We start from the raw sequence: 26,815 nt of genomic DNA on the forward strand, positions 1-26,815 counted from the left end.
GAGAGGGACCTATTTAAAGCTACCCTGTTGCTGCGGCTGTCTCTGTCTGTCTGCCAGGGTCTCCGGCGGCCCCAGACGGGTGGTGTGGGCTTGGGATCTTCCTGGTGACCTCTCCAGCCTAGGTCCCCTCAGCCACTCTGCCCCAAGATGGGTCGTGGGGTGAGTATCCCCAAAAGAGCAGGGGCCACTCTCTAGAGGGTAAGGGAGGCAAGAACGAGAATAGGAGTGGGAGGGAGGGGGCGAGAAGCTGACCAAGTGCGATAGTTTGAACTTGGAACTGAGTCTCCCAGCGCCACACACACACGTACAGATCCCAGACACTGACAGGGGACACGGACACTCAGGGGCCTAAATGCCTCTTCTCAACCTGCCTCTGTCCCTCCCTTCCCTCCCAGGACTGGCTGTGAAGGCCACCATGCACCCCTCCAGCTCTCTCTGCACCCCGACCCCACATTTCTGTGCATGTCTCCCTCAGGACAGTCGTCTCTCACCCCATTTGGGGGCCTAAAGCTGACACTGTTAGATCTCCCTGCCTCTGCTTCCCTCTGAAAACATCCACTCCTCTGGGAGTTCCAGCCCGAGACCGTGGGGGTCCCCTCTGAGGTTGGAGAGGAGCAGTGGAGCATCCTGCTCTCCCAGAGTCACCAAGCAGTTCCCAGCACCAGCTCCAGGGGCCTTGCGTGCCAGGGACAACTGGGAGGGGTGTGAGGAGGAGGAATGATGTGTCCCCAGTCCCCACGCTGCACTCCTCTGGATGTCCCCAGCAGCACTGTCCTCCCCTCCAGGCCATGGGCTTTGAGGACTTTCCCAAAGGCTGGTGAGATCTGTGCCCCTCCGGCCCCAGTTCCAGTCCACTCCTGCTATGGCTCTGCCAAGGGGAAGATTAACACCATGTGGGGCAGGCAGGGACAGGGCTTCGAATTTCTTGGAAATGAAATTCCCATATGGAGGAAAGTGGCCCAGTGCCTTTACATACTGTGCCTGGCTGCTTTCCTTTTGTGGACCGCTGGCAAAAGAGGGCACAGAGGGAAAGGGCACGGAGAGCCGTGGGAGGGTATGAGGAAGACCAAGCCTGTGGGGAGCTGTGGGCCAATTTCTGGGTCCCTGGCAGAGGAAGGCAAGGACGTGTTATTGCACTGAGTTGAGCTGCTGGGAAAACTCTGAGCCTGACATGAATGTGCGCTGTGTGCGTGCCTGCGTGTGTGTGCGCGTGCATGCGTGTGTGTGCGTGCATGTGTGTGTGCGTGCATGTGCATGTGTCCTCGGTCACATGTTCCTCTTAGGCTGAAGTGCTGCAGATATTCAGGATGAGCACCTGTACTTGTGTCTCAGGGGATGAAATGTGCAAACTTTTAAGCCTTGGGCGCACAGACGTTACTGTGGGCTGGAGCAGGTGTGGGTCTGTAAACCCGCCCTTAGGAGCTGAGGTGAGGTGAGGTGAGGGTTTCATGGAGGAAGAGGTCACAACCCCGGGATCTTCAGCTAAACCTTGACATCTCTAGCTCCCTAAGGAAAGGGAGTCCCCAGATGAGGTGCAGAGCCTTTGAAGAGAGGCCAGGGCTGATGGAGTCAGGCAAACCTCAAGTAGAAAGAAGGAAGCTACCCCCCTACCCTGTGCTGCGTTAGACAGTGTCATCCCCGCTCGCTCAGAGTCCTGCTGGGGAAGCTATTTGATTTTGACTTCTCCGGTCTGTTCTTCTCTCCTGGGACTCCTGCAGCCCCCCGAGCCTTCACCCCCAGTAGTTACGGGTAAAGCAACAGCAAGATGAGTTAGAAGAAGACCTGGTCTCTTTGGCATCAAAGGCTGGGTGTGAAGTGGGAGGACTTTGGCCCTAGAGCTCAGAGTCCTATTTAAGGAGACCCCCAAAGAGGGAAAGCACCCACTACCCACACCCTGTTCTCGGGTTTCTGTCCTTTCCCTGCCTCTCCACTGCAGAGCAAGGCCTAACACAGTCCATCACACTTGGTCAGCTTCTCGCCCTGAAGGACGGTGTAGGAGTTAGGAGAAGGGACGACACTGGTGGGAGGGAGCCCAGCCTGCTCCAGCTGCCATGGAGGCTCAAGGGGGTGGGGAGAGCTGGCTGATTTCCAGCTGCCCCCACTCTGTCCCAGCCTCTGGCTTTCTCAAAAAGAACTCTCTGTTCTCCTTCAGCATTCAAGACCCAGAGAGAGGGACTTGTGGTTGGGGGAGGGAGGAGGAGAGGGAAGAAGTGGGGGGGGGGGGGGTCCTTGCTTCCTCTTTCTTTTTTTGCCTGGGTAGCCTCTGGCCCCAAATCTCCGCAGGCTCCTGGCTGTGGAGCCTGAGATCTTTGCCAGGGCAGGAGGAGGGGGATGTCCCAAGCTCTGGGTCTGTGGGAGAATGGGGTGGGAGCTTAGGGAAAAGAGGCCCTGCATGGAGCGACTTAGGAAGCATGTATTTATTCTAATTTGTATTACTTTATTTCATGTCTGAATGTACTAAAATTTCTCTGGGCTTTGCTCCTTGGCTCCCAACCCCAGCCCACCCTTGACGCATGCCCAGGCTCTGTTCCCATCCTGGAAGCTCCAGGGTGTGGGGTTGTCTATTCTCTGGTCTGATTTCTTGCTTTCTTGCCTCTGGTCCCTTCATTGATTTTCATCCTTTTTTAAAAAAATTTTTTAGGTTGTAGCTAGACACAATATCTTTTTATTTATTTGTATGTGGTGCTGAGACTCGAATCCAGTGCCTCGCACGTGGAAGGCAAGCGCTCTACCACTGAGCTACAGCCCTAGCCCCGGTTTCCATCCTTTATCAACCCTGTCTCACCAAAGACAGAGTTAGTAAATTCAAAAAATTTTAATTCATCCAATTAAATGAACCCTCTGACCTGGGGCAGTGGCACACACCTGTAATCCCAGCTATTCAGGAGGCTGAGGCAGGAGGATTGCAAGTCTAAGGCCAGCAATTTAGTGAGATCCTGTCTCAAAAAATAAAAAGGGTGAGATCACTCCTGGGTTCAACTCCCAGTGCCACTCCCCACCCCAAAATGAACCTTCTTAAGTCACCTAGGAAAAAGAGAAGTAGAACTACCCCCAAGTCCTTCCCCACTTCTTCTGTTGAGCTACTTCTGTCTCCTTGATATGATCATCCCTTAGAAGGCTAGAAATAGATTGGATTCAAAGATGTTTCAGATGAAGACAAATGCATAATTTATTGGTCACTTTTTCTGAGAGGATCACTTCTGAGCAACACGCCACCAAGAGCTCATATGCTTTTAGGTCACTGCATCTTGGGAACAGGTATCCATCTTGCACTGTACCTCCTGCAGATGACCTTGCTCCTGTGGCCAGACTTCTGCTTCTCAATGGGCTAGTTTTGTGACCTCTTATGATCAGGGCAGCCGCCATATTCCTGGGACTGCTCCTAACTATTCTTTGATGGTTAAAAATTGCATCATTCTGCTGGGCATGGTGATGTACACCTGTAATCCCAGCAGTTTGGGAGGCTGAGGCAGGAGGATCAAAAGTTCAAAGCCAGCCTCAGCAACTTAGTGAGACACTAAAACAATTTAGAGAGACCCTGTCTCAAATATTAAAAAGGCCTGGGGATATGGCTCAGTGGTTAAGTGACCCTGGGTTCCATTCCTGGTACCCACCCCCACACATCAAATGCATTATTCTGGAGCACAGAGGATGTAGGATGTAGGGCAGTGAACCAATTCCCTGTTACATCACAATGGTGGATACGTATGAATATACATGCATTCAAACTCATAGAATGTATACCCCCCCCCAAGAATGCACTCTCATGTAAGTTGTGGACATTGTTTGATTAAAAATGTGCCCTTTGGGGACTGGAGTTGTAGCTCAGTGGTAGAGTGCTTGTCTTGTACTTGTGAGGCACTGGGTTCGATTCCCAGAACCACATATAAATAAAGGAAATAAAATAAAAGGTCCATCAACAACTAAAAAAAAAAGTGCCCTTTGGTGCTGGATGGCAATTGTGGGGGAGGCTGTGCAATTGGGGGACAGGGAATGCGTGAGAATGTCCTTTACTCCCCAAGTCAGCCTCTAATTAATTAATTAATTGCAGAGCTAGAGATTGAACCCAGGAGTGCTCTACCACTGAGCTGCTTGCTTCCTAGCCCTTTTTGTTACTTATTTTGAGACAGGGTCTCACCCAGTTTCCTGGGTTGCTGGGATTATGGTCATGTGCCACTGTGCCCAGTTCAATCTATTTTTCAAAACTATCTCCCGCCCAAACCTGCATAATCCTGAAAAATAAAAATCAAAAAACTTTGGCTGTCGATCCTACCAGTCTTCATAATGAAAAGAAGAATTACATCGGGGTATAGAAAAACCCCTTCCTGAAAGCCCAGCGTAGCCTTCAGGATCCAGTGAGGAACTAGAGGCACCAGGCAGGAACCAAGCAGCCCGTGTGTGATGAGGACACTGCATCCTGAAGGAGTGGAGGAGAAATGGGGAAGACGGTGGAGTTTCTCACCCACTGTTCTTGGGCACTAGCCACAAATGCCAGGCCTCACCCAGCACCCCCTAACCTATCACTCTAAGCTAGCCTGCTCTTGGACCCCCACTCTCCCCAGAAGTTCCCTGTGAGACCGTGGAGGCGTGGTAATGACCCTGAAGAGAAAGAGGGAAATAGGGGCTTCATGAGTCTATAGTTAAAACGTCCATCCCATCTCACAGATGACCCAGGAAGTGGCTAGATCTAAGAGTTACATGGATTTGAGTTTTCGATTTACTCTCAAATGCCATCTCTTATTTTTTTTTAAGAATTTTTTTTAATATTTATTTTTTAGTTATTGGCGGACACAACATCGTTGTTTGTATGTGGTGCTGAGGATCGAACCCGGGCCGCATGCATGCCAGACAAGCGCACTACCGCTTGAGCCACATCCCCAGCCCCTCAAATGCCATCTCTTATATTTTGGGACAAGTGGAACCAAGTTCCCACTTAACCCAATTGTGCTTTGGGACACTGAGACCTGAGAAGTACCTTTTCCAGTCTCAGGCAGGCCTGGTTCTCTTGCCTAACCCCACCTGTAAATCCTGGCCAGCAGGATGGACAGTGCCCCCATCACCCCTGTGTTCTCATTTCCTGGGCACATCCAATCACAGACTTGTCTCAGTTCATCGGTTCTGCCCTTTCCACCGGCACCATTCTACCACCAAACTTTTTCTCCCCTTTTCTGCCCCAAGATTTGCTCTTCCAAATCCCTGACCATCTCTCCTCTTCTCTAAATACAATAACTATGGTGTTGGGCAAAGACATTCACTGACCCTCTGTGGTCTCCTTCTTCCTGCAGGATGGCCGGGAGTACTCCCCTGCCGCCACCACTGCAGAGAATGGGGGCGGCAAGAAGAAACAGAAAGAAAAGGAGTTGGATGAACTGAAGAAGGAGGTGGCCATGGTGAGGCCCACAGCCCAACCAGCAGGGTCATAGAGAAGGCCCTGTGCTAGGAGAACTGCCCCATAGCCCTGTGCACCCAGAGAAAAGCTCCAGGCCCTCTCCCTCGCTCCTCACCTTACCCCTGTGCCCCGAGTTCCCTCAGCCTCCTTCTTTAAAGTAACTCCACTTACCTTTCTTCCCCAGGATGATCACAAGCTATCCTTAGATGAGCTGGGCCGTAAATACCAAGTGGACTTGTCCAAGGTGAGTGGACCCAAGAGGTGAGAGAAACGTGTATCAAGTGGGAGAACCTTGAGACTATAATGCACTGTTCTTATAATTACAGGTGAGGAAACAGGCTCAGAGATAAGAGAGTTGCCCATGGTCACGTGGCTAGTTGGTGGCAGAGTCAAAACCAGAATCTGGACCCTGCTTCCCAGTACAGAGCTCTTACCGTGTGATCCCTGGAAGCCAGGACTCCTTAGAACACAGGCCTCTTGTCAGGGCTCTTTCCTTGACCCCAAGAAACCAGTGACATAAACTCTCACAGAGCCGAGTGGAATACTAAGGTGGCCCACCAGTGACACACAACCTCTCACAGAACCGACCCACGTGGAATAGTAAGGTAGCCCGTTCCTGTTAGGACAGTAATTTGCCGAGTCCTGTTACATACATAGCAGTGACATTTCCCTAATCCTTGCAACAACCCTATGGAAATATACACTGTTGGCCTGGTTTTTAAAGCAAGGCAACTCAGAGAGGGAGAGTAACTTACCGAGGTCACATAACCAAGGAAGTGGCACAGTCAGATTGTCAAGTTCATCATTTTGAAATCTTTAAAGTATTGTTAATCTTCTGGGACTCATGGTTGCACACCTGTTATTCCAGCTACCAGAGGATCACTTGAGATTTAGTTCAAGCCCAGTCTGGGCAGCATAGTGAGACCCTCTGGTCTCAAAAAAAAAAAAAAAAGTATTAATAAAAAAGATTTAGTAGGTCAATACCTTCTCCTACATTCTACTCCTTCTGGATTGCCCTTTTTATTTTTTTGTTTTTGGGGGGGGGTTCTAAGTACTGAACCCAGGGGCTCTCGACCACTAAGCCACATTCTAGCCCTTTTTTTTATTTTTTATTTTGAGACAGGATCTCCCTAAGTTGCTTAGGGCCTCCTAAGTTGCTGAGGCTGGCTTTAAACATGAGATCTTCCTGCCATAGCCTCCCAAGCCATCAGCTGCCCTTCTTAAAATTCCATGCCCCCATACCTTTACCTTACTTTATTTTCCTTAACAACATTTTGCACTCCTTGGCATTAATATGCATTTGTTTATTGTGCTTATAATCTCTCTAGATCACAGGCTCCACAAGGGTAGGGACTTTGCTAGTCTTGTCCATCGATGGATTCTGCATAGTTCCTGATATGTAGTAGGTGCTCAATACACATTTAGTAAATGAATGAATGAATGGTAGACACAAAGATAAATAAAAAGAAATTGCCTGTAATCCTAGCAGCTTGGGAGACTGAGGTAGGAGGATCACAAATTCAAAGCCATCTTCAACAACTTAGCTTAGTCCCTATGCAATTTAGCAAGAACCTGTCTCAAAAAAGCGGGGGGGAACTGGGGATGTGTCTCAGTGGTTAAGTGATATCTGGGTTCAATCCCAAGTACCCAAAAATTTAAAAAGGAGAAATTCCTGATCAAAGTTTAGTAGCAACAGACAAATAAATAAAATTGCAAACAGAATTTTATTACTGTATGATGGGAATACAGAAAAGGGCATCTGACCCATGAGCCTGGCACCAGGGGAACAGCGCCTGGCCAGACTGTCTGTGTAAAGTTGTGTCTGATGGTCAGTGATGTATAGCTCTCTTTGTAGCCTTGGTAACAAGGGGGAACTTAAAAAAAGAGAGAGAGATGAGGAAGAACCAGATGAGGTCTCCTTCCAGGGGGCTTATCTCCAGCCTGCCTCCAGGGAGATGTTTTGGTCCTAACCAAAATGTGTCTCAGTCCCAAAACAACCAGAGGTGGAGCCACAGACAAAATCCTCTTGAGCCTGCAAGGCCTCCAGTCCCCTCACAAGTGCCACCTCCTCTGTGGGGTCTCTGCTCGTGTTCCCCAGCCCCTTCCAACCAGGTGGGGTTTTTCCTCTGCAGATGGACATCATTTCCCTGCCAAGGAGCTGCTGGGCTGTGGGGAGGGCCTGTTGGTTCCAGACGCTTCCACACCTTTCCTTGTTCCCTAGGGCCTCACCAACCAGCGGGCTCAGGACATTCTGGCTCGGGATGGGCCCAATGCCCTCACTCCTCCCCCCACAACCCCTGAGTGGGTCAAGTTCTGTCGCCAGCTTTTCGGGGGCTTCTCCATCCTGCTATGGATTGGGGCCATCCTTTGCTTCCTGGCCTATGGCATCCAGGCTGCCATGGAGGATGAACCGTCCAATGACAACGTAAGCTGCACCTGACCCCTGGCCCAGCTAGTGGCCCTGTGTCCCACTCTAAACCCCCAATACAGTGACGGGGGGGCGTTCAGGGAAGAGGAGCCTCGCGTCACAGATCCGTAGCTGACCCTGAACCTCAGGCAGATAAAGGAGTGAGGCTTCAGTACGCATCTGTAACACTCTCCCCGACACACACACTCAACACTGCAGCCCCTCCCTGCTCCTCCCCCACGGATGTGGGCCTGTCCTCTTCCCTGGGTCTTCACCCCTGGAGAAATCTTAGCCCTGGGAACTCTCTGAGATGTTCCCTGCCCCTTCCATCCTAGGAGATTGGGAGTTGGAATATCTAAGGAGGTTGAAAAGACTCTCCCCTGCCATTCTGACTCCCAGGCACAGGTGAAAGTCCGAGCTCTCCTATAAGATGAAATTGAGTATTCACTCTGAGTGACAGTTGCCCCTCTAGGGTGGAAAAGGTCAGATCCCTCCAATGCCCTCTCCTCTCCAGGGGCAGGACATACACCTGTAATCCCCGTGACTCAGGAAGCTGAGGCAGGAAGATTGCAAATTTGAGGACAGCCTGGGCAATTTAGTGAGACTCTGTCTCAAAAATAAAAAATAAAAAAGGACTAGGTATATGCTCAGTGGTTAAGTTCCCCTGGGTTCAATCCTCAGTACAAAAAAAAAAAAAAATCTCTTTCCTTATCAGCTGTATCTGGGTGTGGTGTTGGCAGCTGTGGTCATCGTCACTGGATGCTTCTCCTATTACCAGGAGGCCAAAAGCTCCAAGATCATGGATTCCTTCAAGAACATGGTGCCTCAGGTAGATGGCATAAGGGTTTTGGAATGGTCCAACTTATGCCCCTCTCGACTCTTGTGCTCTGTGATAGAAAAGGATAGAAAAGACTCTCCAGTTCCCTACACCAGGACCTAGGTCTTTAGTTTTGTCGTTAAGAGTGTGGGGGCTTCTCCTCACCCTTGGTGGGGTTGGAGGAGACCATCAAGAGGTGAGAGCAGGGATGGAGACAAGCATTTCATGAGATGCCTATGGCCTCTCCTCAGCAAGCCCTCGTGATCCGGGAGGGAGAGAAGATGCAGATCAACGCGGAGGAGGTGGTGGTGGGTGACCTGGTGGAAGTAAAGGGTGGAGACCGTGTTCCTGCTGACCTCCGGATCATCTCTTCTCATGGTTGTAAGGTGAGGAGGTCACAGCAGAGCAAGTGGTTAGATCTAAGAAGTAGACCGTACAGAACTGAGAGTAGCCCACTTGGAGGTTTAAAAATTCGGAAACGTAATTCCTAATGTCAACTCCTCCCCTGGGTCTCCCAGCTGAACCTTCTAATGGCAGATGGTTCTTTTGCACTGTTGCCTTGTTTCTGTGTGTTGTGAATGCTCTATACCCTGGGTATTTATTTGATTGCCCCTTTACAGTGATCATGTACTGAGTACGAATTATGTGTCAGATTCTTTACATAAGTTCACAAGTGCTATTTGATTGCAGTCTGAAGCATGGTGCATGTGACCCCACAGGTTAAGCCCTGGGAAACCTCAGGAGACACCATTTTCAGAGACTACGAATAGTGTTAGTGGTGCCCCCTGGAGGTAGGCAATGTAGTGATTTTGTTCCCATTCTCCATTTTATTGATGAGTAAATGGAGGCTCTGTTGGTTAAGCAAATAACCCGAAGTCACATAAGAAGTCAGTAAGAGCCAGGATTACAAATCAGGGCAGGGACCATAGCTGAGTAATGCCATAAATATGTGATGAGGCCAAGTGTAATTTTGTTCCTCCTGTCGTGAAGATTAAGGGTGGTTGGAGCAGGTTCAGGAGACAGCTGCGTGCACACGAGTGCTTTCTGCCCAGCTGATGACTACACACTTTTTCCTCTTCAGGTGGATAACTCATCCCTAACAGGCGAGTCAGAGCCCCAGACCCGTTCCCCCGAGTTTACCCATGAGAACCCCTTGGAGACCCGCAATATCTGTTTCTTCTCTACCAACTGCGTGGAAGGTAAGGAGCTGACCTGCTAGGGGAGCTCCTCATAGCACAACGGAAACCCAAATCTGGGGCCTGTGATGTCACTTACTTGGTAAAAACTCTGCCATAGAAAGTGGCATTGAGGAGTTGGAGGCCCTGAATATCATAGAAATAGTACCCTCCAGAGTGCTCTCAGAACACTGGCCGGGGCAGGATGACTCCATGGGAAAATCTCTGGCCTGTCCATCCTGACACTGAGTGGTTTCCAAAGCTTTCAGGTATTGGGTCAAGGGTACCCCACACCTACCTGCTCATGGCTGGGGGTGGTGGTTCCCACCTGTAGCACCAGCTACTTGGGAGACTGAGGAAGGAAGATTGCAGGTTTCAGGTTGACCTTGGCAACTTAGCAAGAGTATCTCAAACTAAAACACAAAAAGGGCTGGCACTCTACCCCTGAGCTAAATCCTCAGTACCACATATACATGCACAGACAGATCCTAGGGATGGCTGGATTCAACTGATGCCTTCTATTGATTGTGGTTCTGGACTAGTGGCTTCCATCTCCTCACTTTGACCAGAGCTCCAGGCTGGGGAGATTGAGGAAAGCTTTCAGGTGAACACTTGGGTCCCTCTTCAGGCTGCATTAGGACTCACTTTGAAGAGGCTGCCCAATCTGCCCCATCCCTGTTTGGGATTCTAAAGACGGACAGCAAAGGTCAATAAGAACTCTGGGAGCTGCCATTACTTAAAGGCAGGGGTCCAAACACAACTGAAACCTGTGCCCTCTGTGGTCAAGCCAGTGAGCTGAGTCAGGATGACTCAGGGAAGGAGCAGGCAGTAAGAGACAGCGGGGGAAAAGAGACCCTACTAGACCGCAGGCCTCTGAAAGTGGGGCAAAGGAGACCTTGTGTCCAAATTCCACACCTTTCCCTTCCTATCACTCATTTCTCCTCAGGATATTATGTTTCTCTGGGGTTGTTTCCCTCCTTCAGCAAGTTGGAATTGCAATAAAAATAACCATGCATTAAATTTCCTGAATTTTTAATATGCTGAGATTCTGAAATTTACATTTCCCACAATTGATTTGTTCGGAAATGCCTGATAAGATATTCATATTGTTGATTCTGCAACTGGCTTTGAAGAAAGGAAGTGAATGGAATTAAAAGCTGTTGATTGCCTACTATGTGCCAGTCACTGACCTAGGTACATGATGGCATTATCTTTTTTTTTAATTTCTTTTGTAATTGTAGATGGACAGAATGCCTTTATTTATTTTTTTTTTTTATTTTTATGTGATGTTAAGGCTCAAACCCAGTGCCTCACACATGCTAGGCAAGCACTCTGCCCCTGAGCTATAGCCCCAGCCCATGATATTATCTTATTTAATTATTAAAACAACCTCTAGGTAGGAATTCAAACCCAAATTTGGCTGACTTCAACTTTCATATCCTTTACACTATACCACACTTCTTTTCCCCAAAGAATCCCTGTAATATCACATAAGAGTTAATAATTACCTAGCTCCTTTTACAGAAATTCATGAAACGTGAAACAAACATCAAGAAATCAAATCTTGAGATTACACACACACACACAAAAAAAAATCCATAATGAGTGCTTTGTGTTCACAATATGCTTTTGGATAGTATCAAGATTGATTTTACTAAAATGCTGCAGGCAATTTTTACTTTATTTATCGGATCTCCTCCCTTTGAACTTCAGAATGATTTGTAAGGCTGATCCTGGGGCCCAAATATAAGAGAAAAGAATTTGCTCTTGTATCAAGTCTGGGATTGGTGACCTATGCAGAGAGGATAAACCTGTGCGAGGTACCACCTACTGAAAACAGGCTCCAGGATCTGAGTTCTCAAGCTCATGGTTTTCTTTGCTCAGAAACATCCCTGAAAGCCCCAAGGCATCATCCTGGCGTCCCTACCTCTGTTTCAGGCACTGCCAGGGGTGTGGTGATCGCCACAGGTGACCGGACAGTCATGGGCCGCATTGCCACTCTGGCCTCAGGCCTCGAGGTTGGGCGCACACCGATAGCCATGGAGATTGAACACTTCATCCAGCTCATCACAGGGGTGGCTGTGTTCCTGGGGGTCTCCTTCTTCGTGTTGTCCCTCATCCTGGGCTACAGCTGGCTGGAGGCAGTCATCTTCCTCATTGGCATCATCGTGGCAAATGTGCCCGAGGGGCTTCTGGCCACTGTGACTGTGAGTAATCAGACGGAAGTACCACCAGGGGAGGCCCTCGTGACCCTGTCCTCAAAATGACAGAGGCACAAGTGCTTATTAGCGTTCAGCATTTTTTTGTTAATATCGAGTGCCTAAAGTCCCATATCAGGTGCTGTACTGAGAGATCATGTGATAGATTCATGGTTCAGAGTTTGAGTCTGAAAAGCCTCGAGTTGGAGTATATCTGGGCCCTTGAATTTCTCCTCTGGAGCTTGTTATGGTCACCTTTTCTCACCATGTGCTCATCCCTCTGCTGCCGGCTGGGGCTCCTCCTGGCCAACTTGCCTGCAAAGGCTTTCTCAAAGGTCACAAATGACTAACCAGCAGATCCAGTGACCTTTTCTCAGCTCCCATCCGTAACTCTGCAGCTGAAATGGATACTGCTGTTCATCCTCCTAGAATCCTGTCCTCCCTCAAGTGCTGTGGTGGGTCACTCTCCTGGTTCTCTTCTCCTCCATCCCCTACTCTGATTATGGGGCTTCAGCCTTCTGCTCTTCTCCTTGTACCCCCAGAATGAACCCATCTCCTCCCGCAGTTTCTAGTGCACCTTCTGTGAGGATGGCGGTCACATCCCCACTCCCTTTCTGGAGTTCAGTCTGATATCTTCAACCCCCTGCTGGTCACTTAACCCTAACATACACCTACGATCCCAACTCAACACATCTGAAGTTGAACACATTCACTATTCGCTGCAAGGAGGAAGGAAGACAAAATAGAGCCATGGTCTAGGACAAGGTCATGGACATCCGTAGCTCCAAACTTAACCCTTTTTAATTCTCCTCTCTCTCAATCAGGTGTGCTTGACCCTGACAGCCAAGCGCATGGCGCGGAAGAACTGCCTGGTGAAGAACCTGGAGGCGGTAGAGACGCTGGGCTCCACGTCCACCATCTGCTCAGACAAGACGGGCACCCTCACCCAGAACCGCATGACCGTCGCTCACATGTGGTTTGACAACCAGATCCATGAGGCTGACACCACTGAGGATCAGTCTGGTGATTGGGCGCTCCAGGGGGACGGAAGGGGACGGAGGGCGTCACAACGGCAGGGTGGCTGGGGGTGAGATACGGGTTCTAAAAGGGGGGCGAAGGCAGGCATGGTGGTGCACACCTGTGATCCCAGCAATTCAGGAGCCCGAGGCAAGAAAATTGCAAGTTTGTGACCAGCTTTGGCAATTATCCAGACCTGGGTCAACATTTTAAAAGATGGCTTGGAATGCAGTCCAGAGGTAGAGTTCCCCTGGGTCTAGTCCCCAGGACTACACACAGACACACACAGAGACACAGACACACACACACACACACACACACACACACACACACACACACGGGAGCCAAGTTACTGATACTGATTCTCCCTCATTTCTTCCCAGGGGCCACTTTTGACAAACGATCCCCGACGTGGACAGCCCTCTCTAGGATTGCTGGTCTCTGTAACCGCGCTGTGTTCAAGGCTGGACAGGAGAACATCTCTGTGTCCAAGGTAGGGAGTCAGCCAGCCACACAGCAGGTGTGTCGGGGGATGTCTCCAGAGTCCCCCTGTGGTGCCCAGCTTTCCCCCTCACACCCTGTGGGGCTGCCTTGGGGACTTGAGTGCCCTCCTCTCTAGTCATCCACTCCCTTCCTCCCCCTACTGTGACACGAAATTCTCTTCTCTCTGGCAGCGGGACACAGCTGGTGATGCTTCTGAGTCAGCTCTGCTCAAGTGCATTGAGCTGTCTTGTGGCTCAGTGAGGAAGATGAGGGACAGGAACCCCAAGGTGGCAGAGATTCCTTTCAACTCTACCAACAAGTACCAGGTCTGGATGGGCTTCTAGGACAGAGGGAGAGAAAGGGAAAAATTATGGAGAGTGGCTATAGCCAAAGGGGATCAATAGAAAGAATGAATGAGGCCTCTGAAGGTCATGTCCTCTCATCCCTGCTCACTCCCAGAACCACTTGCTTGACCCACTTGCAATCACCCACTAACCCCCAGACCTTACTACATCCCTTACACATGCAGACTGTCACTCTCCCAACTCGTCTTCCCATAGCTCCCCATCCATGTCCAGAGTCCTCCAGCTCTGCCATCCCATTTAACTGAAGCATGCTTCTCTAATTCCCTTATGGTAGCCATCATCAGTTTTTAGACATCCGCTACATGCTAAGAACAGCCTCAGCTATAATGTCTATGAGCCATGAAGGTAAAGCCTCCCAGTACAGATTGGGGGATGGTCACAAGGCCCATCTATTTGCCAGCACAGTGCCTGTCTTAACTGATTGCTTTTTCCTTTTTGGTACCAGGGATTGAACCCAGGATGCTCAACCACTAGAGTCACATCCCCAGCCCTTTTAAATTTTTTATATCAAGACAGGGTCTCACTAAATTAATAAGGGCCTTGCTAATATGCTAAGGCTGGCTTTGAACTCATGATCCTCCTGCCTCAGCCTCCCAAGTCACTGGGATTACAGGTGTGCACCACCATGCCTGGCTTCTTAACTGATCTTAATAACTATTTGTTGAATGTCCTACGGAAGCAACTCTCACTCAGATCGCAAGAGCACCCTTTTACACACAGAGATTCTCCCTGTGTTGACACTCTTTGATTGGATTTTTTAAAGGAGATTTCCTTACCAGAGCTCACTGCTCTGAACCAAGTCCTGTGCTGGGCAGTGGAGCCCACCAAGACACATACAGCCTCTTCCGTAACTGCCTTCCCCCTTTCCAGCTGTCCATCCACGAGCGAGAAGACAGCCCCCAGAGCCATGTGCTGGTAATGAAGGGGGCCCCAGAGCGCATCCTGGACCGGTGCTCCACCATCCTGGTGCAGGGCAAGGAGATCCCTCTCGACAAGGAGATGCAAGACGCCTTTCAAAATGCCTACATGGAGCTGGGAGGACTGGGGGAGCGTGTGCTGGGTGAGGGGGCAGAAAAGGGGCCCAGGGCTGAGAAAGGGACTCCCAAGCCTCTGCGGTGTCCCTGGGGCAAGGACCCCTGGGGGTGCCCAGGCAGCTACTCTGTGGCCCTCACTCCTCCCTTCCGCCCACCCCCAGGTTTCTGTCATCTGAATCTGCCTTCTGGAAAGTTTCCTCGGGGCTTCAAGTTCGACACAGATGAACTGAACTTTCCTACGGAGAAGCTCTGCTTTGTGGGGCTCATGTCCATGATTGATCCCCCGCGGGCAGCTGTGCCAGATGCTGTGGGCAAGTGCCGAAGTGCAGGCATTAAGGTACCGGCTTCCCTTCCTCCCCTCTGTCCTCACCGCCCTCCTGCCGAAGGTCAAGGGACTGCAGTTAGCTGCTGCGCTGAGAGACACAGCCCACGGGGCTGCCTTCCCACTGACACAGAGGAGCTGTCCCTCCAGAGGGAGAAGTAGGCCTCGGCCTGGAGCTCTTGCCCTCTCTTTGCTGGGAGTGGTCAGTTTCCCGAGCCATCCTCTGCCTCCCTGGCACAGCTCACTGTCCCACAGCCTGCCCTCCTGATTGCAAGCACAGGCAGGCTCCCCTCCCTTGGAGCCCTGGTTGTCTGGCCTTTCCCCACTCCTGCCCACTCTCGAACCGTCTGCACTGGGATCAGCAGGCTCTTGTCTGCCCCCAGTCACTGAGCCCGTCACCCCATAAACATCCCCATACCGTTCCCAACTGCACTGGCTTCTCACGGACCACTCCCTCCTCCGTGCTATGTAAGTTCTTCTCAACAAATATTTGTTTGCCAACTGTATACCAGGCACTGTGCAAGGCACTGGAGTCAACAACCAAAACCTTTCTTCCATCTTCTCACTTTCCTGTTTCCAAGACAGCTGTTTACCATCCCCCTTTTCTGGTCCTCCACTCTGGTACTATCACTCACTCTTCTTCTTTCAACATCTCAGATGCTCCTAAATGAATGCCACTTAGGCCATCTACAGAGTGCCAGGTCCTGTGCTAGGCACTGGTGATACAAAGATGAATGAGACTCAGGAAGGGCTTGGCCTCCAATCTCTGGTCCCTCGAGGGAGTCAGATGCATTTACAGCCCATCACAGGACAAACAGAACAGTTAGGTCATCAAGCTCCTATTATGGGTCAGGTACTCTCATAAAAACAGTCAATTAGGGCTGAGTCTGGGGTTCAGTGGTAGAGTGCTTAAGGCCCTAGGTTGGATCCCCAGCACTGCAAAAATTCAGTTGTTTAAATTTTTACATGAGTCAGGCTCTATTATAAGCAATAAACCTCCACGATCTCATTTAATCTTCATAATAGCTCTCTGAGTAACCATCAGTGTTTTCCATTTTTCACAGAAAGGGAAACTGAGGTGGAAAGGAACAAATCCAAGGTCACACATAGAGTCATAGAGACAGAATTTGAACCAAGGCAAATCCTGCTATTTTTTTTATATTTATTCTTAAGTTTTAGATGGACGTAATATCCTTATTTTACATTTATGTGGTGCTGAGGATCAAACCCAGTGCCTCGTGCATGCCAGGCGAGTGCTCTACCACTGAGCCACAACCCCAGCGCCCCCTGTTATTTCTCAACCATCGCACCGGAGGACTTGGTACTGTGTGTGTGTGTGTGTGTGTGTGTGTGTGTGTAGACTCTGAATCTCACCCTGAACACTCGGTCTCTAAGGGAAACATCATTACCTCCATTTAAAAAAGAAATGAAAATTCAAAGTGGCTAAATAGCTTGCTCAAAATAGAACTGCTGAAAGAGGTGGATTGGAGAATATGAAGCGTGGCCGGCTTGTCTGGAAGCCCTGCTCCTCCTCCTGGCTCAGATGCCTCAATCATGGTGGCCTGGGCAAGGACTCCGTGGGAGGTCAGATCAGGGAGAAGTTAACGCAGAGAGCTGGACAATGTTCGACACAGGGGATGACACTTGATCTGGGCCTTGAAGGCTGAAGGGTATTCTGTAAGGCAGTCAGAGAAGGGAAGTCATGGCAAGAGCCGGGGAACAGCATGTGCCCTGACATGGCTACATTGTATGGGACCAGAGCAGGTGGAGGGGGCAGGGTTGGGGGAGAGATGGCAGAGGAGCCCTGGGGATTGAGATGGGAATGTTGGATCAGGACCAGTTGGAACAACTTTACTTAGATTCCAGATTTGGCCTTTATCCTGTATGTCACAAAAGACCCAGATGTCACCGGCCTGGCTTCAAGGCTCCTAGACGGATGAGGGACTGGATTGGGGGGAGAGCTGAAGTCAGGCAGACAGGTTAACAGGCTGGCTGGGTGCAGTGGCTCACACCTGTAATCCCAGCAGCTTGGGAAGCTGAGGCAGGAGGACCATGAGCTCAAAGCAGTTTAGCAAGGCCCTGAGCAATTTAGAGAGACACTGTCTCAAAATGTAAAAAAAAAAAAAAAAAAAAAAAAAAAGGCTGGGGATGTACTTCAGGGGTAGAACACCTCTGAGTTCAATCCCCAGATCCAAAAAAAAAAAAAAAAAAAAAGAAAAAGAGTGAAAAAAATCTAAACAATCCTAAAGAACTGAGGCTTCTCTTTCAGGGGATCCTCCTGAACTTGCACTCTGTCATGGACGCTTTCCCCCATTTAAACAAATTATCTCAGCTCCCCTGAACACTATGCAATGTGTCATGGTCTCCCCCATGCACTGCCCCCCCACTTTCACTATTTGGACTGGGACCCACCAGCTTCAGATATGAAATTGTCTGTCTTTATCCGAGTTTGGAAAAGGACTAGTGGGTGAAAATGTCCACAATGCTCTCCTTTTCTTCCTATCCTTCCCACCAGGTGATTATGGTAACTGGTGATCACCCTATCACAGCCAAGGCCATTGCCAAAGGTGTGGGCATCATATCAGAGGGTAATGAGACCGTGGAGGACATTGCAGCCCGGCTCAACATCCCTGTGAGTCAAGTCAACCCCAGGTGAGGCCTTTGCCGGAACCCCTTGCTCCTAATCAACACATCCTCTCCCACGGAGGTCTGGAGTTTCCCTGGGAGTGAGTGTGTGGACAGCATCTCTGGGACCTTCAGATGCGGGCCTTACCTCTGACCTCTGTGACTGGTTCCTCAGTCCTGAGTGTGGGTCCAGACGTTTCCACTAACAATCTGTGAACCTTGAAGGCATCACTTCACCTCCCTGAACCTCTATTTACTCAATTACAAGATGAGGGTGCCAGCAGGGCATGGTGGCACCTGCCTGTAACCCCAGCTACTCATAGGCTGAGGCAGAAGGATTCCAAGTTCAAGACCAGCCTGGGCAAGTTGGCGAGATCCTGTCTCAAAATGAATAATAGGAAGGGCTGGGGATGCAGCTCAGTGGTAGAGCACTTGCCTAGCATGTGTGAGTCCCTGGTACCAAAAACAACAACAAAACCATCTGCATCGACACTCAGGGTTACTGCAGGAGTGGGATATGCACGAGGGGACCAGCACACACCTGGCACACTGGACTTATGCCCATGGTGATGCTGCATGAGGATGTAGTGTCACCTCTTCAGAGAGAAATGGGGGAACTGAGCCTTCAGAGACAGCGGCTTTGAAACAAAGAGGGAGCCCAACTTAGCAGGAGCCTAGGGCCCAGAGGTGGCAAGGGGTTTGAGGGGGACTGGCTTGGGCACAAGCTTTCAGTCCCTGCTTCCCCTACCCTCCAGAGAAGCCAAAGCATGTGTGGTCCACGGCTCGGACCTCAAGGACATGACATCGGAGCAGCTGGATGAGATCCTCAGAGACCACACGGAGATCGTGTTTGCCAGGACCTCTCCCCAGCAGAAGCTCATCATCGTGGAGGGGTGTCAGAGGCAGGTGAGCGGGGTGGCAGGAGACAGGGACAGGGTGAAGTCAGGGGTCAGACCAGCACGGACTCGGTCCTCAAGTATCGGCCATATCTTCTCTCCAGGGAGCCATTGTGGCGGTGACAGGTGACGGGGTGAACGACTCCCCTGCGCTGAAGAAGGCTGACATTGGCATCGCCATGGGCATCTCTGGCTCTGACGTCTCTAAGCAGGCGGCCGACATGATCCTGCTGGATGACAACTTTGCCTCCATCGTCACAGGCGTGGAGGAGGGTGAGGAGGCTGAACGTGTTGGGACAGCACCTGGCGTCTGAAGCCAGCATCTCTGCTTCTCGTACCTTTTACCCCCACGAAAGGGTCAACCCAGGGTTCCAGAAGGCAGCCCCAGCCTGCTTTAGGTTCCCTCAAACATAAAACCTTCCTCCCTCAGGAGAAAGGGCAGCCATGCTTCCTCTAATCCCCCTGATGCCCTCCGGACCTCTCCACAGGCCGCCTCATCTTTGACAACCTGAAGAAATCCATCGCGTACACCCTGACCAGCAACATCCCTGAGATCACCCCCTTCCTGCTGTTCATCATTGCCAACATCCCCCTCCCTCTGGGCACCGTGACCATCCTCTGCATTGACTTGGGCACAGATATGGTGAGGCCAAAGGAAGTAGGGGGCAGACAAGGAAGTCATGTCATCACAGTGGGTGGCTTGGTGCAGATGAAGGAGAGGTACTCTCAGGAGGCTGACCGGTTAAAGGGAAGACAGGCACAGGCCACAGGATAATAGGGTGTCAATACATGTGGGCTGAATTGTGTCTAAGAGTCGTCTCCCACATCCCTCCAAATGCCCTCCCTTCCCTCCGTCCTACCCACTCAGGTCCCTGCCATCTCCTTGGCTTATGAAGCTGCTGAGAGTGACATCATGAAGCGGCAGCCACGGAACCCCCAGACAGACAAGCTGGTGAACGAGCGGCTTATCAGCATGGCGTATGGACAGATTGGTGCGTCAGGCCTGGGACTGGGGAGCGAAGCTCAAAGGCTTCTTTTTCCAGCATGTGGAAGGGATGAGCCTCAGGAAAATTTCCAGGACAGGGACCAGCTCCCCTAGAGTCAGGGACTTCCATTTCTTTCCTTCTTTTTTTTTAATAACTTTATTCTTTTTTTTTTTTTTAACGTGGTGCTGAGGATGGAACCCAGTGCCTCACATGTGCAAGGCAAATGCTCGGCCACTGAGCCCCAACCCCAGCCCGAGGGACTTCATTTCTGGCCCGGAGGAGTTGGCCCCTTCTTGCTTCCTTCTCTGACCCAGGCCCTGTCCTTTGTCCACCACCCACAGGGATGATCCAGGCCCTGGGTGGCTTTTTCACCTACTTCGTGATCCTGGCAGAGAACGGATTCCTGCCATCGAGGCTGCTGGGGATCCGCCTGGACTGGGATGACCGCACCATGAACGACCTGGAGGACAGCTATGGCCAGGAATGGGTGGGTGGGGCTGTGTGACGGGATGCACACGTCCGGAGGGCCGGGGTGGTGAACACCTGGCTGGGGTGGCCACAGAGACCCTCGGGGACTGGGGGCAGAGTGTGAATGGGATGCCAGCGTTTAACAGGGCCACATGAAGCCCGAGGCCTGTCATGCTCTGGCCCCACCCCTTCCTCTGACACTCTCACCTCTCTCTGCCGCCCTCCCCCAGACCTACGAGCAGCGGAAGGTGGTGGAGTTCACATGCCACACGGCCTTCTTTGCCAGCATCGTGGTTGTGCAGTGGGCTGACCTCATCATCTGCAAGACCCGCCGCAACTCCGTCTTCCAGCAGGGCATGAAGTGAGCCCCACCCCAACCGGCACCCACCCACCCAGGCAGAGTGCGCTGGGCTCGCTCTCCAAGCCACAGGCCAGGCTTCCAACGCCAGCTCACGTGACTCAAACCCCTGGGCCCAGGTCTGCCAAGGGGGCATCCGATTTTAATTACCCAGAGATTATCCATAGCCAGATTTGAAATAGATGAAAGACAAGGAAGGAATGATAGGACTGTTTCCAATGAGTTCAGATTTTGCTCCTAAAGTTACAGTCTCTTCCACCTTCCTTTCTTTCCAGTTTCTCTCTCTCTCACCCCCACCCCCACCCCTCTCTCCCCCTTTTTAGGGTACTGGGAATTAAACCCTGGGGGCTCTACCACTGAGCACATTCTCTGCCCTTTTTATTTTTTAAAATTATTTTCATTGGTGCCTTGTAATTATATGTAATAGTGGGATTCATTTTTGCTGTATTCATACATGCAGATAACATAATTTGATTCCTTTTAATTTTGAGACAGGGTCTCACTAAATTGCCCAGGCTGGCCTCAAACTCCTGATCCTCTTGCTTTGGCCTCCTGAGTAGCTGGAACTACAGGCATGCTCCTTGTAATCCCTGTATACCCTGCTCCCTTCCCCATCTCTTACTTGAGTGCAACCCACCCTCACCCTTTGCCCAGCCCTAAATCCAGGGTGTCCTGTGCTCCCACCACCACTCAGCAAGTCGTCTAGTGTACAGCACTTGCCCTGTGGTGCCACTGTCCACCTGAAAGCATACCCTGGCCTTCTCACAGTGAGACCATACGCCTGGCACTACGCAAAGTTTTTCACAGACACTCTTAGCCTCACAATAGATCTAGGAAGGGGATCTTATTGCTTACATTGAATGGACAAGAGGCCCCAAGAAAGTTAAATGGCCTAAGGCCATCAGCTGGTAAAGACCCACCAAGCCCAAGCTTTGGGCGCCCAGTTCACGATGTGATCTCTCACCCATCACAGAGCCTGGCACCTGTTCAGAACTCAATAATTTGTGATGCCAGCGTGGATGGGTGTTGAGGAATGCTCAAAGTATCAGTCTGATGATGGTCATTTTCTTCTACTGTAATTAATTGTCATGATTCCCCAAGTGAGTTTTGTCCCAGAGAGTCTAAGAAATTGAGTACAGTCCTGGGGCTTGGAACTTATTATGCCCCAGGCTGATACAGGAAGGTGAACCATAAGACTGGCCAAGTCCGGCCCATCCGAGGGGCAAGTGGGAAAGAAACAAAATGAAAGTCCAGCTGGGTATAGAGAAGGAATACTATTACCAACAAGTCACCTGGCAGCCTCAGAGCACTTGGCCTCTCAGAGCAATTGGCCTCACCTTAGGTCCAGAGACCATTGGGGGTCCTCAGAGATGCTGTTTGCATTATTTTAAAAGGTTTATTGAGCCAGATGCAGTGGCATACACCTGTTATCCCAGCTATTCAGGAGACTGAGGCAGGAAGATCACAAGTTTGAGGCCAGCCTCTACAACTTAGCAAGACCCTCCCCGCAAAATAAAATAAAAAAGGTTGGGGATATAGCTCAGTGGTAGAGCATCCTTGGGTTCAATCCACAGTTACCATAAAATTAAAAAAAAAAACTTATCAAATACTTACCTATAAGAAGGCTACCAGGCTTGCTACCATGTTCTCAATCAAAAGTAAAAAACATATCATGATGTTCATTGATTGCTTGTTAATCCCCAGTTCTGCTTGGAAGCCATGACTAAGTCTAATAAGTTTTCAGTGGGGAAATATATTAATTACTTATTAACTAATGCAACTGAAGAGACAAAGATTAATTAAAATGTGGGGTTTATGGAAGAATTAAACAAGATAGTCCTTGGTGATCACACAGCTGGGGAGTCCTCAAGCCATGAAGGGTACTGTACATGAGCCTACAGAAGAGGGAGTGACAGTATGACCAAGCGTTCTATGTTCCAGAGCTTTCCAGGTAGTGCTCTCTTATTTTCCTCAGAAGTTCCATGATATAAAGGTGAAAAATTCTGTTTTACAGAGAAAGAACATGAGACTCAGAAGTTAAGCCTTGTTTATCACCCAAAGCCAGGAAGTGGCAGAGCTGGGGATAGACCCCACCTTTGTGACTCCAGAAACTGCCATCTAAACCTTATTCTGTCCCGCTTTTCAGTCCTGATGTAGTGGGCATGAGCTTCCCCTGGGCTAAGGACTCTACAACATCCTCTTCATCCAATAGGACGAACGTAGGCTCCGCATCAAAGGAGTAGCTTACTACTTTCCCAGACCATGTGCCTGGAGCAATGATAAGACTTATGCTGCCTGAGGGCAGCCCCGTGTTGACCACTGCATCACACAGCACGTCATCCAGCATAGAAGAAACAATTATTTAATGAAGGAATAAGTGTGTGATACACAACCAGTGCAGGTCAACTCAATAAGCAGAAAAAGAAAAAAAATGAAAAAAATATATATATATATTTTGTTGTTGTTGTTGTTCAGTTTGAGGCAGGATCTCACTAAGTTGTTGAGGCTGACCTAGAACTTTCAATCCTCTTGCCTCAGCCAGGCGTTTGCCACCACACCTGGAGAAGAGAAAATCTTTCTTTGGTTTTATAAAGCATGAGGATTTTGAAGGGGACACAGGAAGCTGTCATTTATAGCCCTTCCTTTACATTTCTCCTCTCCTCTTCCATCCCCAGGGGTATCCTTGGGTCTCTCCCTCCTGATCCCCCTTAAAATGCTACTTATGCGGGCTGGGGCTGTAGCTCAGTGGTAGCACACTCATCTGGCATGTGTGAGGCACTGGGTTCCATCCTCAGCACCACAGAAGAATAAATGAATAAAGTAAAGGTATTGAGTCCATCTACAACTAAAAAAGTATTTCTAAAAAAAATGCTTCTTAAGCTCCTTTCTTTGCCTTTTCAGGAACAAAATCCTGATTTTTGGGCTCCTAGAGGAGACAGCACTAGCTGCCTTTCTGTCTTACTGCCCAGGAATGGGTGTTGCTCTCCGCATGTACCCGCTCAAGTAAGTGTCTCTTTGGGCAGCCTGAATGAGTAGTGGGCCCCTCCAGGATTCAGAATCTACTTGAATCCTACTCTGTGTGATACTTTGCCAACCCTGATGCTCCTGACACTCTTCCCTGTTGTTTCAGGGTCACTTGGTGGTTCTGTGCCTTCCCCTACAGTCTCCTCATCTTCATCTACGATGAGGTCCGAAAGCTCATCCTGCGGAGATATCCTGGGGGTAAGTACCCACATGCCCCACTTGGGCCCCCAGCATAGCGGTCCCCCACAATGGGTTGGTTACCTCTTTCCAGGGCTATACACCCAGACTCCACCCCACCAAGATCCCCGCTTCTGCTCCTCGGAGCCCCCAGATCCAGGTCTCAGAAGCCCTGACTCTATGGAACCCACCCACTCCCTGACCTCTGGGATTCTACATCCCACCTAACGCATTCTGCCTAATTCACCATCTGTCTCTGAGACTCCCACCTTCCACCTGGAATCACAGAACATCAGAATCAGAGGGGCCCTTTGAGGTCACCTATTCACCTCCATATTTTACAAAGAGAGGAGACACAGAGGTGAATTTGTTTAGGGTGATAAATCAGGGAATAGCAGAACTGGCACTAGAAACTAGGTCTCTGAATACCCAGGCATCAACCAACAAGTTGTGAATTTTTGTGGGCATTTTTGATGGCTTATTAAGTTAAAAATGAATGACCTACAGTTCATGGATAGTGTTTGGTTTCACGTGTCCAGTATGGCGTGCGTGTGTGTGTGTGTGTGTGTGTGTGTGTGTGTGTGGTTTTAAAATTGTGTATATATATATATATATATATATATATATATATATATATATAAAATTGTATATATATATATTGTATATATATATATTGTGTATATATATATATATATATATATATATATATTTATATATATATAAAACTTAGGGACTTTGACATGAAATCTGAATTTCTGACTTCATAAAAATCAGAAGAACTGTCGAACCACCCCATGACGGAGTTGCTCTCAGCTCCAGCGGGGCAGCTGCTTCTGACTCACCTGCTCCCTGAACAGCCCAGCTGGAATTTGCAGCGTGACCCACCAGTGGGTTAAATGCAAGTCTCCCCTGCAGGCAAATTCTCCTTCCCCCTCCCTCCTTCTGCCCTGAGGCAGTTGAACTCTAACTTCCCTCTGAACTGACAGCAACCCTCACCCCACCATCTCCAACAGGCTGGGTGGAGAAGGAGACGTACTACTAAGCCCACTGGAAGAAGAACCAGGCCCAGGAGAGATGGGGTGCTTCGGAGGTGTTGCAGAGATGGTGATGGGGACGGATGGAAAAAACTGGGGTGGTATTTGGGGGATTTGAGAAGAGAAAATGAGACAACTTAGTAGCCTCAGTTGGCGGGGTAGGTAGATAAGCCTAGGGTGATTGCTCCATAGACCTGACTGTGAACATGTGGACTAGACACTGCATGTCAGTGCCCCTCCCCAGGTCCTTTCTCCCCAGTGTTGTCTATTTTGTCCCAAGGAACTGAGGTTGCCCCAGCCCTCCTGGTGCCCTGTCCCTTCACTCCCACCTCCTACTCTAACAGATCAACATCCAAGGGCAGGGGGCTGTCTAATCGAGAGGAGGAAACCCTCTCAGGTTTTCCTAGGTCCATTTATGGCTCCAGCCTCGCCAATCCCCCCACTTTTGCCCTCCTTCACATCTTTCCTGCTCTCTTCCTCTGCTTTCTCTCAGCTCTTGAAATCAAAGTATCCTCCTGTGAGCACAAGAGCCTGAGGCCATATAGAGAAGCTGGTTGGAGAGGTTGAGCCTGTTCCCCAGGACTAGTTAGGAACCTGGGTGGGCAAGTGGGAGACTAGGGTCCTGACCAGAGGAGAAAGATAGCTCAGGAAGAGGGGCAGAAGAGGAGAGCACCAACGGCAGCTGGTTGATGTGTCTTGAGTCCTCAGGTGGACAGGTGGGCTCCAGGTCTGTGTCCTGACCTTCCAGAATACCCCGCCAGCAGACCAAATTCACAGCTCCTCAGAGTAGCAGCAGAAGCAGGACCAGGAGGCAATCTGAGGAGCTCCAAGGATACCACGCTGTGTGCCACTGTGTGTCCTACTGGCTCTTCTCTAGTGGTCTTCTCAGTCCAGCAGGCCCAGATGTCACAGAAACTCCAGCTGTTTCACACACACACACACACACACACACACACACACACACACACGGCGATATCCCCCCTAAGTTGCTGGTCACTGCTTGTGCTCTGAGACCACAGACAGCTGCCAGTTCTCTCCCAGCCTTTCCACTCTCTGCCCCTTCATGCCCGCGCTGATGAAACCATGTCATCCCTGGCCCTGCCAAGCCAGCCCTGGAAAAGGCATTCCCTGGCCATTGGCTGGAATTGGGGTGGACAAGTTCCCAGAACATTCCTGTCTTTCGGGGACACACAGAATCAGCATAGTTCATGACATGGCCAGAACCTTTGGACATCAAGAGGAAAAATATTAAGAAACTTGCCTTTGACCTCTCGGTTGGCAGGGACACTCCTCCCAGGCAAGTGCCCTTCACACTGATGATCACTGGGCCCACTGCCCTGGAGACAGGGAGTTGGTTTCATGTTCCTATGGTAGAGCTTTTCTTTACTCCCTCTCCACTTAACGTTTTTGCTCTGTAGGCACCTCTGCCCCTTCTCTAAGCCTGGCTCAGAAGGCATTGGGAATGCACAGGGTCACCTACCTGAGCCATGCAAAAGAGAGAGAGAGATGCCTAGGGGAAATGGGCGGCCTAAGGCAGAAAGGGAGGAAGCACAAAAGACAAACATTAGGTCAGGCCTGTAAACAGACTGCCAACGGCTACCATTTCATTGCACTGGAATTTCATTGCATTTCATTGCACTGGAAGTTTGTTTTATCAGAAGCACCTTGAAATAAGTGAGTCATGGCCTTGGGCTTGGAAATCTGAATGGGAAACCATATTTATCTGGGTCTGATTAATTTGAAATTATTGACTGTGGACAAAAGTTCATCTTGCACAATCAATAAATACGGCATTTTGTTTAGTAAATTAAGAGCATCAATAATATTGCTAGGAGTGGCATATTTACTCTCCCTAAAACAATACTTTTCAGGCACTTTAAGAACATCCATTTAGAAGTAGCAAATGCATGGGCTAATTATCATCAATTCTGACATAATTGTTAAAGAAACATCTACAAGGTCTTTACTGGTGACCTTTTGTAAGGCATTAGTTTGAGGTACTACATATGTACTTGAAAATAATAAAGTTGCATTTCTTTA

At 49.8% G+C, this 26,815-nt stretch overlaps 1 protein-coding gene across 2 annotated transcripts in view; it reads left to right on the top strand.

Annotated features, from left to right (window-relative positions):
- The window catches only part of LOC308655984 (sodium/potassium-transporting ATPase subunit alpha-2), a 26,825-nt gene continuing 10 nt past the window's right edge, over positions 1–26,815 (top strand). The window contains exons 1-24 of one of the 2 annotated variants that reach the window (XM_081306525.1): positions 1–159; positions 5,286–5,390; positions 5,574–5,633; positions 7,611–7,814; positions 8,512–8,625; positions 8,865–8,999; positions 9,695–9,812; positions 11,727–11,995; positions 12,811–13,009; positions 13,387–13,496; positions 13,678–13,812; positions 14,722–14,911; positions 15,047–15,222; positions 17,723–17,859; positions 18,588–18,738; positions 18,833–19,001; positions 19,217–19,371; positions 19,597–19,720; positions 20,056–20,201; positions 20,413–20,543; positions 23,442–23,543; positions 23,671–23,762; positions 24,755–24,820; positions 25,484–26,815. The exon at positions 25,484–26,815 is cut by the window's right edge and continues 10 nt beyond it. In XM_081306525.1, coding sequence (XP_081162651.1) covers positions 148–159; positions 5,286–5,390; positions 5,574–5,633; positions 7,611–7,814; positions 8,512–8,625; positions 8,865–8,999; positions 9,695–9,812; positions 11,727–11,995; positions 12,811–13,009; positions 13,387–13,496; positions 13,678–13,812; positions 14,722–14,911; positions 15,047–15,222; positions 17,723–17,859; positions 18,588–18,738; positions 18,833–19,001; positions 19,217–19,371; positions 19,597–19,720; positions 20,056–20,201; positions 20,413–20,543; positions 23,442–23,543; positions 23,671–23,762; positions 24,755–24,783 — 3,063 coding nt within the window. In that variant the 5' untranslated portion in view covers positions 1–147 and the 3' untranslated portion in view covers positions 24,784–24,820; positions 25,484–26,815. Of the gene's footprint in view, positions 160–5,285; positions 5,391–5,573; positions 5,634–7,610; positions 7,815–8,511; positions 8,626–8,864; positions 9,000–9,694; positions 9,813–11,726; positions 11,996–12,810; positions 13,010–13,386; positions 13,497–13,677; positions 13,813–14,721; positions 14,912–15,046; positions 15,223–17,722; positions 17,860–18,587; positions 18,739–18,832; positions 19,002–19,216; positions 19,372–19,596; positions 19,721–20,055; positions 20,202–20,412; positions 20,544–23,441; positions 23,544–23,670; positions 23,763–24,754 lie in introns of both variants that reach the window. The other variant, XM_081306524.1, reaches the window with a different exon arrangement.

Source organism: Spermophilus citellus (genome assembly GCF_964194105.1).
Source record: "Spermophilus citellus genome assembly, chromosome: 9".
Lineage (NCBI taxonomy): Eukaryota > Metazoa > Chordata > Mammalia > Rodentia > Sciuridae > Spermophilus > Spermophilus citellus.